General features: G+C 42.5%; 1 protein-coding gene and 1 non-coding gene across 2 annotated transcripts; one reads left to right on the top strand and one right to left on the bottom strand.

Moving 5' to 3' along the window:
- Nucleotides 1-219: 219 nt before the first annotated feature.
- Nucleotides 220-293, top strand: Trnai-aau (transfer RNA isoleucine (anticodon AAU)). The gene has a single exon. It is a non-coding gene; the product is annotated as a tRNA-Ile (tRNA).
- Nucleotides 294-5,368: 5,075 nt separating this feature from the next.
- Nucleotides 5,369-9,489, bottom strand: LOC131282576 (actin-binding protein WASF3). The gene is made up of 4 exons (XM_058312081.1): nucleotides 8,799-9,489; nucleotides 7,544-8,728; nucleotides 6,219-6,432; nucleotides 5,369-6,133 (listed from the first exon to the last, which is right to left on the bottom strand). Exons 1-4 carry the CDS (start codon nucleotides 9,177-9,179, stop codon nucleotides 5,949-5,951), a joined length of 1,965 nt encoding a protein of 654 aa, XP_058168064.1. The 5' UTR covers nucleotides 9,180-9,489; the 3' UTR covers nucleotides 5,369-5,948.
- Between the last annotated feature and the right edge of the window lie 2,588 nt (nucleotides 9,490-12,077).

Here is a 12,077-nt window from a genome sequence, read left to right as displayed (position 1 = left end):
CTGTAACAAATAACTAACAACTCCAACAATCTTCATGGTAAAACCCAACCATGACGAACACGAACGATCGAACGGTTTACGTTAGTAAGCTTATAGCAGAGATAAGCTGTACTAAAATACAAAAAAAATTGCGCATGCATTTCGTGATGTAGAATCCCTACAAAGGGAAAAAAAAATCTGACCCCAACCGATTGCTTTATTTCACTGGCCACCCCAACCGGCTCCATAGCTCAGCTGGTTAGAGCGTCGTGCTAATAACGCGAAGGTCGTGAGTTCGATCCTCTCTGGAGCCAAGTAAATTATCTTTTTTTATTTATAATTAATAAAGTTTGTTTTACCAGTTTGGTGTATTATTTTCTTGTGTTATAGTTCGAAGATGTCAAGGATTAATGAGGGCTTGATGGATAAGAGATGGAATTCCCCCAACCCGTAGGAAATTCCCTCACACAAAGTCGTCATGCCTGGTCAACAATTATAGGTCGGAATAAAACGCAGAAACAACCGGAAACCAACTTCGTCGACGTAAACAATAATTGTGCAAATGCGTAACTCGCGGGGAACAACGGAATCAACCACCTCAGCCGTTGATTTGCTTACTTTCTTCTTAGGCCACTGGTGCTGCGCAACGAAAACATAAACGAGAACCACGATCTCGAGATGTTTCTGCAGAAAGCTGCGCAGTTTTGTTGCTCGGCCGTGAATGTATGCACGAACCGAACTGGGCTAGCCGTTGTTTGTTCCGTCTAGTCCCCGTCAAAACAGGCTAATCTCTTCCCCCTATGACGCTTACGACAGAAATCGCCGCTCCATGTGTCAAGATCGCGAGGTTACTCCTTCGTGTTGTTCTCGGCTCCTGCCACACGCGAGATTCTGCCGGAACTGATAAGAAATCATATTTAGCACACTTACTTCCTCCTTCATCCAGCTTCCCCCCGCCCCCGGTAGTTCCATGCACTGACCTACTCAATGCATACGCGCTGCGTTCCGTGTCCGGCGGAATTTCACTTCCGTTCCCGATGCTGCACCAGATTCGCTATATAACATTGTCCGCGCGTGCACACCAATTGGCCCTTTTAACCCTTCAATGGGTGCGAGGTCCATCTTATCGGGAACGAAACGTACATGCAGAGGCGGATCAAATGTTCTAGGGGCCCCAAGCAGATATAGGTTCAAAGCGCCAAAAACATGCAATGCATTCATCGTTAAATTTTTTATTTCAAAATATTTAAAATTTAAATTTAGCTCAAACAATACATTTTGAATTTAATCGAAAAATTTTAATAGTCAAAAGCCTGATTTGCGAGCCATGTAAAACCATCAATAACATTCCAAGAGAATGTGTTTCCACTTATGGAAAAAAGAAAAAAGCTAGGGGCCCAAAACAGTTAACTCTGGATAAGCTGGAAAACATCTTTTCGCAGTTTAGGCAAATTGATGGCGTATATGATCATCCCTCTCCTCTCAGTTGCATACATAGAATAAGGACAATGATTTTGGGTACATCACCTTCGATTTGACAAAACCAAACGTCACATAACAAGAGAAATGTGGAGTGGGAAAACAAAGGCTTCATTTCAAACGAGGTTAAAAAAAAACATTTCAAGAAAAACATCCAAGATGCAAAATTTGGGAAACAAAGAAACAAGAAAATTGTAAATAAATGGGTTAAATTGTATGTTAGGAGTGTATTGAAGATACACAGAATTTAGAAGGAATTTCGCTAAGCGGTTGTAGCATAACATAAGAACTAGTAAAGAACCGAAAGAATAAGTATTCAAGTGAAGGAACAGCATACTAGAAGTTCAAGTTTTTTAAGACTACAATTGTCTTTCATCTGCAACTCGGGTTTTGATCTATTATACCGATAGGTGTGATAATTGAGGTTCTCAAGGACCAACACACGACGACGCGATGTGTCTATTTTCTCGAGACAGCCTGTAAAAATTACACACAAAAAGATATCAAAACTTCCGACCGCTTTTTCTGTCTGAAGCAAAATGATAAAGACCTTGATGGGAAGTATTTTTTTCTGCAAGTTTCACTTTATTTCCTCGATATTAGTAGTCTAATAATCATGATCAGTTGTGTGGTTTTTATTTTTGTTATTCTGTTTGACCAACTATTAATGTTATTTATTTGCAATTTCCACTGTCACATCGACTTCGGTTCATTGTTTTTCCACCTCAAAGTGATTTCCTATATGATCACCATTGGGTTTTTTCTTCTTTTTCTTCTATTAAATGTAACCTATTCCATTCTCCATTCGTCCCGGATCGGGTTTTACTTAAAGTCGTTTTACGTAACGCTTAAAGAACTTAACATAGTGCAAATGTACAGTTTGGATCTGAGGAAAGCACGGGGATAGATAGGGAATATTTAAATGTTACAACGGAAAAAATCTGACGGCAATTATACACAAAAACGAGCTCTTTTTGATCTTTACTTCTTTACATAGCATTATTATAAAATAATCATACCTTTCTCCTATGTTGTGAGGAAAGTAAACTAACGCATATGAATAGGTGAAGAGAAATAAATTTGCTCCATTCGGAAGTAAAAGAAAAATCTTCCGACTAGCCGTTCAGCCATTCTTCTACAAACGCTGCTTACTTGCATTTCTTCGTTTTCATGAAAATCTCCATTAGTGGAATTTTGTAAGCTTCCCGGAGAAGTCCCATCCATCACTGCGGGATCGCATTACGCGTGGAATATCTACAACAACCTACTGTTTCCTCCGATCCTTCAACAAGTTTGTGGTTTCTTAATCCGCCCGAACGGCCATGTTTTGGTTACTTCGTTTGACCAGAATAGAATCCATCATATCCCTTACGGTCGTTTCCCTAATATCAAAGGCTTGTTTGCTACAGTTCAAACTGTACAAAATGCGCGACAGCTACCCATCCTCCTGACCAAAACAACACGAAAACGAATCCTAGTTCCTTTCCTCGCCTCAACACCCCCAAAAAGTGTGCCCGTGGTTTCTTACATTCTCTTACCTAGTTGGTTTGCTTGCTGTTTATATTTCACGTCGGTAGAATATTATCAAATGTGTGTGTGTGTGTGTGTGTGTGTGTTTGTGTGCTTTTTCTGCTGATTTCAGCTTCAGCAAGGGAAGAAATTGGTTTGTTTCTCTTACTTGGTTAACTATCTATATTTAATTATCGTTTAATATTTATGTTATACTATTACAGTTGACTGTTCCATAGTTTTACTGTTTGGCTATAGGTTTGTTGTTGTTGTTTCTGTTTATTGACAGCAATAGAAGTGGTTACAGTTATAAGTTCCTAGTAATGTTAGTTTCTTCTCTTTTTTATATTATCAACCGCCATAGGTCTAGCATTTTTTAAATGCATCCCTACAACGGCTCAGCTTGATGCGTTTCGTGTTATATCGTGCTCGACATGGAAATGATCGCGAAAAATACAGACTGGTTTACTATTTCTTATTTTCATTTGCCGTAATATGTCTTTTCACCTTTTCCTCCCAACGTGTTGACATGAGCATTAGTTTTGCCAGAGAAAAGCCCATTTTAAACGATAGCAGGTTTCACGCACACAGTCAAATGCTTTCTGCTGCTCAAACTAGCACTTATGAACTCAAATCACCATGGCAACGAATGCACATTTCACATGGAATGCAACAAAATTTTGCCATACTAATTTAAATTTGCTAGTGCTGTTGGATGAAGAAAGGGGTTCGACAGTAATCACTACATGATATTTGCTATCGTTTATGATAAGCTTAAAAATGCTTATCAGCTTAGCTAGGGGGGACATAGAAACAAAAGTTGTACATTGTAAAGTAGTTTATCCTAGACACTGGTACAAGAAGAGCAAGCTTGTGATAGGTTAAAAAGTCGGTCGATAAATAGCAAAAGGTAAGCAATGTTGTAGCAAACAAAATAGAATTTTAAAAAGCCTGCGAAAGAGCGAAATATTTGTCAAATTTATTAAAGCCAAACTTTTCCCACCGGGTGAGAGTAAGAGAGTTATTTGCGACGTAGAGCACGCAGAAGGGCGATAAGACTACGTAAAGCACTACACCATACCAAATTGTTTGTTTTTCATCTTTGAATAATCTAATTGGCGCAATTTTGAGCGATATAATTTTTGCAACAGTTTTTTTTTCATTTCGTTACTATCTCATCTGTTACTTCAACGTCTACCAAGGGCTGGGCTCGAGTATGCTTATTTGCTTCATGCTTTTTTAAATGTTTCATTCCATTGGTTATTCTAATTATTAATGTCTTTTTTTGTTCTCACTTTCAAACCATTATGTGTGTGCCTAAATTTTCTCTTAACTGTTTTATCGCAAACAAAATAGTATGTTTCAATCTAAACAAGCGTAGCATCGTTGTGTGTTGAGAATAGATAGGATTCAATCGACCCATATTTTCAGGGTAAATCAATAGCTATTTTGTGTGATTCGAAATAGCTTGAAAATATGACGTACTTGTTTACAGCCACTAAACAGATCATGGTACGAAAAACATCTTTACGTAAATGATACGAATAGTTTGCCTTGCGTATTTATTATTATTATTTTTTTTTTTTGAAAGCAACAATCTATCAAAATATCTTCAAAATCACTAGCCGCTGTTTTAGGCATCGAAAGTTGACCAATGAATTTAAATGCATTGCAATACACATGTTAAAGTTGCTTCGCTGTATGAAAATTCTACGAACCCTTATCTGAAAATGGATGTTGCATTTGAGAGTGTGATGCATACACACACTTTTCATCATGTATTTGCTGTGGTTATTTTGTTCGCTACATTTTCAAAAACGCTTCCTACGTGTTTCCTTTTTCGTCCTTTTGGCATTCGTGTTTCGCACTATATATCTCATATATACGGCTACATAATTGGTGTAACGCTATGAATATAAATTTTATTTGTGAGTGAGTGGTTTTACTAGTTTTCATATAAACTGCAACTCCAACTAGTACTGTGCTACGCTTGTGGTTAAGATTTTTTGTTTGTTTTGCTAATGCAACTTGTTTTGTTTCATGTTCCAGTGTATTTTTGATTTCCGTAAGAACCTTTTTGACTTTAGGCAAATGCTGCCAACATTTGGCTTGCCAACACGCCAGCCGTTTGAAGTGCCATTGTACCCGCACTTTTCGTCTTTCTTTTCCTACAAGGTAAAAAATATATCTGTGTTTTATATAAGTCGTTACAAAATAGGAAAGATAAAAGGAATTACAAGTAATCTATACAGAATGTCTTAACAAGTGAACCTCTTTTACTGTACGATCATCATGATCCTGTCTCGACGGTAACGTTGGATGATCATTCCCCCCCCCTTCCTTCATTTTTCTCTGCCTATAAATAGTGAAAATAATCTTTGTACAAAACGAAAACGAAACTAACAAAACTGAACATTATGCTTTATTTTTCGTTGAGCATGTTTTATACACAACTAATAATAATCTCGATTCGTCATTCCGGCTACATCACCCCATTACCAAAGCGTAATGCGATTTGTTCGCATCCATTTTTTCCCCACGCTGTCCGGATCTAACTTAGCGTCACGAAATAAATATATCCAACTATAGAACGCAAAAGAAAAACCCGTTTTTTTGTAGAACGCTCCTGGCTGGGAAACAAGAAGAAGAAGAAAAAGAAGACGAGAGTTGTTTTCCACAACACAGATACACACACCCCCCATGAGCTCATAGACATAAATGCATACATGCATATAACGTACACTATATCTCCTCGCGTTCCTTATCAAAAGTTGCTCGTTTGGCTGTGGTCTACTCTTTTGACGAGAAAACAAAACACACTTCTTCATCTTCCTCTTCTTCTGCCTTACCTCGATGAATATTGTGGCCGGCGGAATTCTGCCGGTTGGGAAGAGGGGCGTGCTCCCTTCCTAGCGAAAGGGAAGCTACAGGTGTTTTCATTTCTTCTTACCACCACCGCCGGCGGTCACGCTCTCCGGATGTCATGCGGACGTTTCGTTCGTTTCCTGCCAGCCCTCGCTGTCGTCGTCGCTCTCGGATGACTCCGATTCGGACAGCTCGATGGCGACGCGCCGTGCCAGGATCGAGGCGACATCGTGCAGACCCTTGTTGCGATCGTTCTCTTTCGCCTCGTGGTTCTGTTTTTCCACCTTGCGCAGTTTGATACCTACAACACAACAAAATCAATTCAATCAATTGAATTAGTAAAGTGGAGACGTTCGCTGGCCACCGTGCGTGGCACACACACTTACCGTCACGGATGGCTTTCATAAGATCACTGCGTGGATCGTCGTATGTGATCTTCTCCTGAGGTGGAATTTTCTTCAGCTGATGCATCTTCGGCATGTTGTACAGATCACCGTTGGCCAGCGGTGGCTTCGATGGGCTCAATGGACCATCCAGCATTGGCGGAGGTGGCGGAGGTGGCGGCGGTGCAACATTTGGTGGCGATTGTTTGGGCGACAGCTGCGAGTGCATAGAAGAAGTACAATATTAATATTGTTTTTTTTATGCCGAAGAGAAATGATAAACAATAAATTAGAATCACAAATTTGTCAGCTTTATGAGTGCATGAAACGTGCATCCATGTTGGATGATGCACTAAAAGAATAAAACAATAAAACATTTGCCTTTTTGCTTCACGTGTAACACTAGAGTATATTGCTTTGGAATCTTGCCCGAATGCTTTATAGCGGTATTTTTGGCCGCTCTTTTAAAAATATGACATGTTCGTAATTTTTATAGAAATTCGAATCCGTAAACGGATACGTTTTAGAAATAAATATAAATATCTAAAAATATATTCAACCGTTTTAGAGATTAAGAAAAACGAAAAATGTGTAGCGATCTAAAAACCACTATTTGAACTCTAGTGTAAATGATTCGGTTTAGTGGAAAAGTACGGTAAGTTGTGAATTGATCTTTCAATCATTCAAACCATTAATAACAGGTAAGCAACGAAATGTGAATCTAATTGTTTGTAAATGTTAAACCCACAATTAATATCGCAGAAACAGACATATTAACACTCCCAAAATATATCGACCCGTTGTGGATAATTATCTCTTAACCTAATTGGGTTGACTTGTCTGATCTCTGGGTGAATTCCCATAGGAAAGGACAGCATTGTTATTGACCCGAACAATGTTTTGTTGCCGAGTTTATGTCGAAGGAAACCGGTACCCAAATACACACACACACATATCGTTAAGCTCCTAATGATACACTTCATTTGGGAGGTTACAAACTTTCATCAGACACTTTTCTTTTATTCCGCAGAGCGAAACACATAAATGTGAAACGAAAAGACAACAGGATCCGTGCAAGTAAACGGACACTGAAACAAATTCGACTCACCGGACATTGAATATTTTGGAGGACCGCTTTCGGTGTTCTCCATCTCAATCAATTGACGAAAAGGGAACCAGTTGTAGAAAAATTGAACTGTGGTAGTTTCCCTTGGACTGCAACGATCATGCGACGCTTTCTCATTAGAAGAGAAAAGCAACGAGTCTCACGACCAATCAATTTGCAACGAGGCATTGCAAGTGAGGCACACAGCAGTTATACAACTTACCTGTTCCGGGATTGGCGGCGGTGGTGGCAGGTCGTTCATCGACATCTGGTTCAGCTGCATGTTGAGATTGTTCAGATTGTTGATCTGCTGGTTGAGCTGGGCGAGCGCCAGTTGATTCTGGTCCATCATCGACTGTACGACCACTTGCTGCTGCTGATGTTGCTGATGTTGCTGCGCTTGTCCCGGTCCGCCAGTCATGCCCAGCTGCGGAGAGCCCGATCGCGAGCCGGACCGGTTGAGGAGCAGCTTGGCGGCCACACTGGTGCCCCCGTTGGCCATCGTGTGCGGGGGTGACTGAAGACCCTCGGGGATCGGTGGCGGTGGTGGCAAGTTGTCCCGTCCGGTCGAGAGGCTACGGCTGCGCGTGGGTGTGTTAGCGTTCGAAGCGTTCGGCGTACCTCCACCACTACCGGACGAAGGCGGAGCGGGTGGTGGTTGCGAAGGGCGCGATTTCGATCGTGACGGAGTGCCCGGCGCGTAGAGACTTTCCTGCGAATTCTGGTTCAAGCTGGAACCGTACAGCGATGGGTTGCCATACTGGTCGGTATAGATCGGTTGTTGCTGCTGTTGGTAGATGCTGTTCGGATGCTGATTCGATACCATTTGGTTTTGCAGGTGAGGGGGCATCTGCTGTTGATGGTAGCCACCGCCGCCCGGCGAGGGAGGCGCATAACCGACGCCACTTCCATCGACCATTTCTCCACTGTTCGGTTGCTGGTAGCTTCGTCGCAGCTCGATCGAGTTTGGCCGTGCCGCGCCGCTGCTGCCTCCCATGGCCGACGAGGACCGTGAATCGTAGATCATGCTGCCACCGGCGGCCGCCATCGCACTGTTGTAGATGGCTTCCTCGTTCGAGCCGGGGATCGCATTCGGTGTGCGATAGATAACGTTATTTGGCATCAACGTCTCGCCGTGGCCGATCGCACGCTGACGCTGCTTTTCGCGCGTATTATGCGGTGCTCGAGGGCGCTTTTTCTGCCGGCCGCCACCACCATCCGCACCACCGTCGGCGCGCGGTTTGTGCACCTTCTTTCCACGATCGTGCATCACACGCTCGGTGTCCTTCAGCATCTCCTGCCGCCACAGCTCGAAGAAGTAGTTCGGATCCGTGTAGAACTTCAGTCCATCCTTTCCATCGTCCCGGTAACAGTTCAGTTTATCCAATGGAGGTGGTTTATCGCAAGCCTACAAACGGGAAAAAAACATTCATTAGCATCGGAATTGAATTCGAATCACCCACTTCGATCGACTTTACCTTATAAACCTCCAGCATCGCCGACGGCATCGTTGCTCGGGAGAAGATCTGCTGGTCGAACATGGTGGCACTTTTGAACGCCTTCTTCAGCTGAATGTCCTGCAGGGACACCTCCTCGACGGTGCTATCGAGCTGCGTTACCTTAATCGCGAGCCGGTCGATACGGGCCTGCAGCGAATTGGCCCGCTCAGCCAGCCCTCCCGCGTCCCGTGCCAACTCGCCGAACAAATCCTCCGCATGTTTCGACAGCGACGACAGTTGACGGACGATATTGGTCAGCGTGGTGTTGGTGACCGTCTCCAGCTCGGCCGGAAGCTCCTCGCGCACGTACACCGACCGTGCGACGAAGACCGGTTGCACCAGGCGCTTCGGTAGCGGCATGTTGCAGTTTCTTTACTATTCGCTGCGAAACTAATTAATAAATTTCTCCCAACTTAACGGACGTGCGTGCGTGCGTGTACCACCGCGCCTTGGAGCCCTAATGGAGCCTCCACACACACACACGCGCGCGCGCGGGCGCTCGTTACCCGGGGAGGGAAGAAGCTTTCTCCAAACGCAATTTTAAAGCGCAATCTGTACGATGGCTTACGTTTTTGCTATTTTCCAGTATGCTTTAATCCACCAGCAAACAAGAAGAAGATGATGATGATGATGATCTCTACTAGCGATTCACTCTCTACATGTCCCTGCACCGTTGGACGCAACTACATTTTAAACCTGAAAGAAAAAAATAGAAAAAGGGAACATTAATCTCACTGGCGCTAAACATATCTCATTAAATCGGTTTCTGTCTAAATTATTACGATTAATTCATTGTTACACTCCATATCGCTCCGGATGTTGTACCGATCGTGATTATCGTCGATCAAAGCCGGCACACGAACGATCGCGGAAAGTGCGTCCGTGCGTCTTAGATGTATTTCGGTGATTAAAATAGGCGTACATAAATGAGTACCATCATATAGGTGCGCGCCAAGCTGACCTCCTTTCCTCTCGCACCGTCCCTCCCTCCCCACTTTAGGGCGACATCCTCATTCTGCAATCGTTTGCAGTAACCCGTTGGCACAAACGGGATGAAATCATGCCACCCCACCCTCACCCGGAGGAAGTGGGTGATTATGTTAATTGAATGTTATCCTCCTTTCGCCCATCAGCTAACCCAATCATCCGCGAGATCCGTCCCCCCGCACGTCCGTCCACCAACACATACAGGCGTCATGAGGCAGTTATACCCTTTTTTTCTCGATTGTCTAGTTTCGCTCAGCGTAACATCTAACCGCCCGTTCGTTTTTATGTTGCGCGATGACGGAATGTGCATGCAAATCACAATACCAGTCGTACACAGCACCCCACCCACCTACCTTGCCCCATCGTGGTTGCATCCCATTTCTTGGGGCGTTTATTTGAAAATTGCATTACAAATATGTAGATGATGAACGGTTGTTTGCAGTGGGGGAATTAACTTCGTTCAGATCAACGGGCTGAAATCGCTGCGGGAGCTGTTGTCTGTGATGTTCAATATGAAACATGTCTGAGATTGATGAGATACGTTTCCATGTACACAACATTTCGAATTGAAACCATGTGAAAACATTTTGAACATTAAAGATGTAAAACCAAAAATAAAAAACATGTTACCGAAACGAAGTCCTTTGAATTGTCACCTTCTATTAGAACCCCATTCATCCCAATTTGCCTGCAGTGCCGTACACGTTGGTGTTAATTGGACCAACGCTTGACACGTCTATAGCCCCCGGGTGGCCCGTGCACAGTGGTTAAACCAAAGGAGCGGACCGGTCGTCCGAATATTTCGTGGTGTCGTTGTGTTCGATTAAAATAAGAGATTATTGGTTGTCGAATGCATTAAAACCAATTGTATATTTATAAAATCTAAAAGGAGGTCCGCGACAGCCGAGCGGTAGCGCCGGGGCTCATCACCTCGACGGCGTGGGTTCGAATCCTAACCGAGACCGGACCCTCCCCTTTACGAGAGGACTGACTATCCACGTACAACAGGGAAACAAGTCTCGTAAGCCCTTAACGGGCAGGCATGACCAAGAGGTCGTTACGCCAAGAAGAAGAAGAAGATATTTATAAAATATGTTACCATTTTTACTTTTCCTTGAATTTCCATGCAATATCCTGAGCCTACAAACCGTTCCTTAGCGTACAGTATCACGCCTAGTTTGCAGGCGTAAACAGAGATGAAGATTCAACTTTTGGTTGAACCCAGGAACCCCAGGGCTTACAAGCTTACAATGAGTAGAAGGCATCGAAAAAAGAGTCATGGTTATAACTCTTTACTTGAAAGTTATCTTTGAATTTAATTGTCACAATAACGGCATATTTGAAATGGTTGATTATTCATCGAGTTCCCCGTGTTGTATAAATTTGGTAGATACACCTTGACTTATGTGTACATGCTTATTGTATGTATATTAGGAAGCTTCAATTGTAAAATTTAGATAACTTTATTAAAAAATACTGATCAACCTTCAACAACATCTGCAGTGCTCAAACTTAATGTGTGGAAAGTTTCTAAAACGACGGTTCAGTATTGGTCGAGTTTTCAATGTACACAAAACTCCTTACATAAAAAAACTAAAATATATAAAAGATAACTCCTAAAGTCCAAGTTCACGCAGTCAATTTTATCTGCATACTTTCTCAAGATGTTATATTTATGCCATTTTGATAAGGTTCCAACGAGTTCCGTTTAGTTAAAAAAAACTATGTAGTGGTTTATGTAAAAAAATTCATTTATTTAAAAAAAAAATTCTGAATATTTCCATAATATTTATTTTTTTATAAATTTGCCTGATTAGAGAGAGTTTTTACAAAATGTCAAACCAAACGACCAGACTCTGAGCCACTGTGCTGGTAGTGGTGTTGGTTAAGAATTTAACCATTTTAGAGTGAGCACGAAAATTGTCAAAGCGATTTGGCATAATTAAACGCGACCCGGGTTCGCTTTGAAGCGCTACTTGTGGGGTGCACCGGGTTTTAAAAAAAGAAAAGATTACCTCTAAAAATAAGTGTATCGCACAGAAAACCATAACCCGAAGGCGCACACATGGTTTCATGTTTGTGAGATTTGTAGAATGAAAAAGGGAGAATGATGGTGTAAAGGAAAACAAACGGCACAAGAAATACGCACCGTTGTTTCCTAGGTGGTCCATACAAATGTGGCATACAAATAAACGCGTGTCCTCAGGTAAGTCAATCAGTGTCAAACTTATCGATCGGCAGCCAGCCGACAGTCGTCGTCCGCGCGCGTGT

This window comes from Anopheles ziemanni, chromosome 2 (genome assembly GCF_943734765.1).
Source record: "Anopheles ziemanni chromosome 2, idAnoZiCoDA_A2_x.2, whole genome shotgun sequence".
In the NCBI taxonomy this organism is placed as follows: Eukaryota; Metazoa; Arthropoda; class Insecta; order Diptera; family Culicidae; genus Anopheles; species Anopheles ziemanni.
This window is presented reverse-complemented; position numbering and strand designations above follow the sequence as displayed.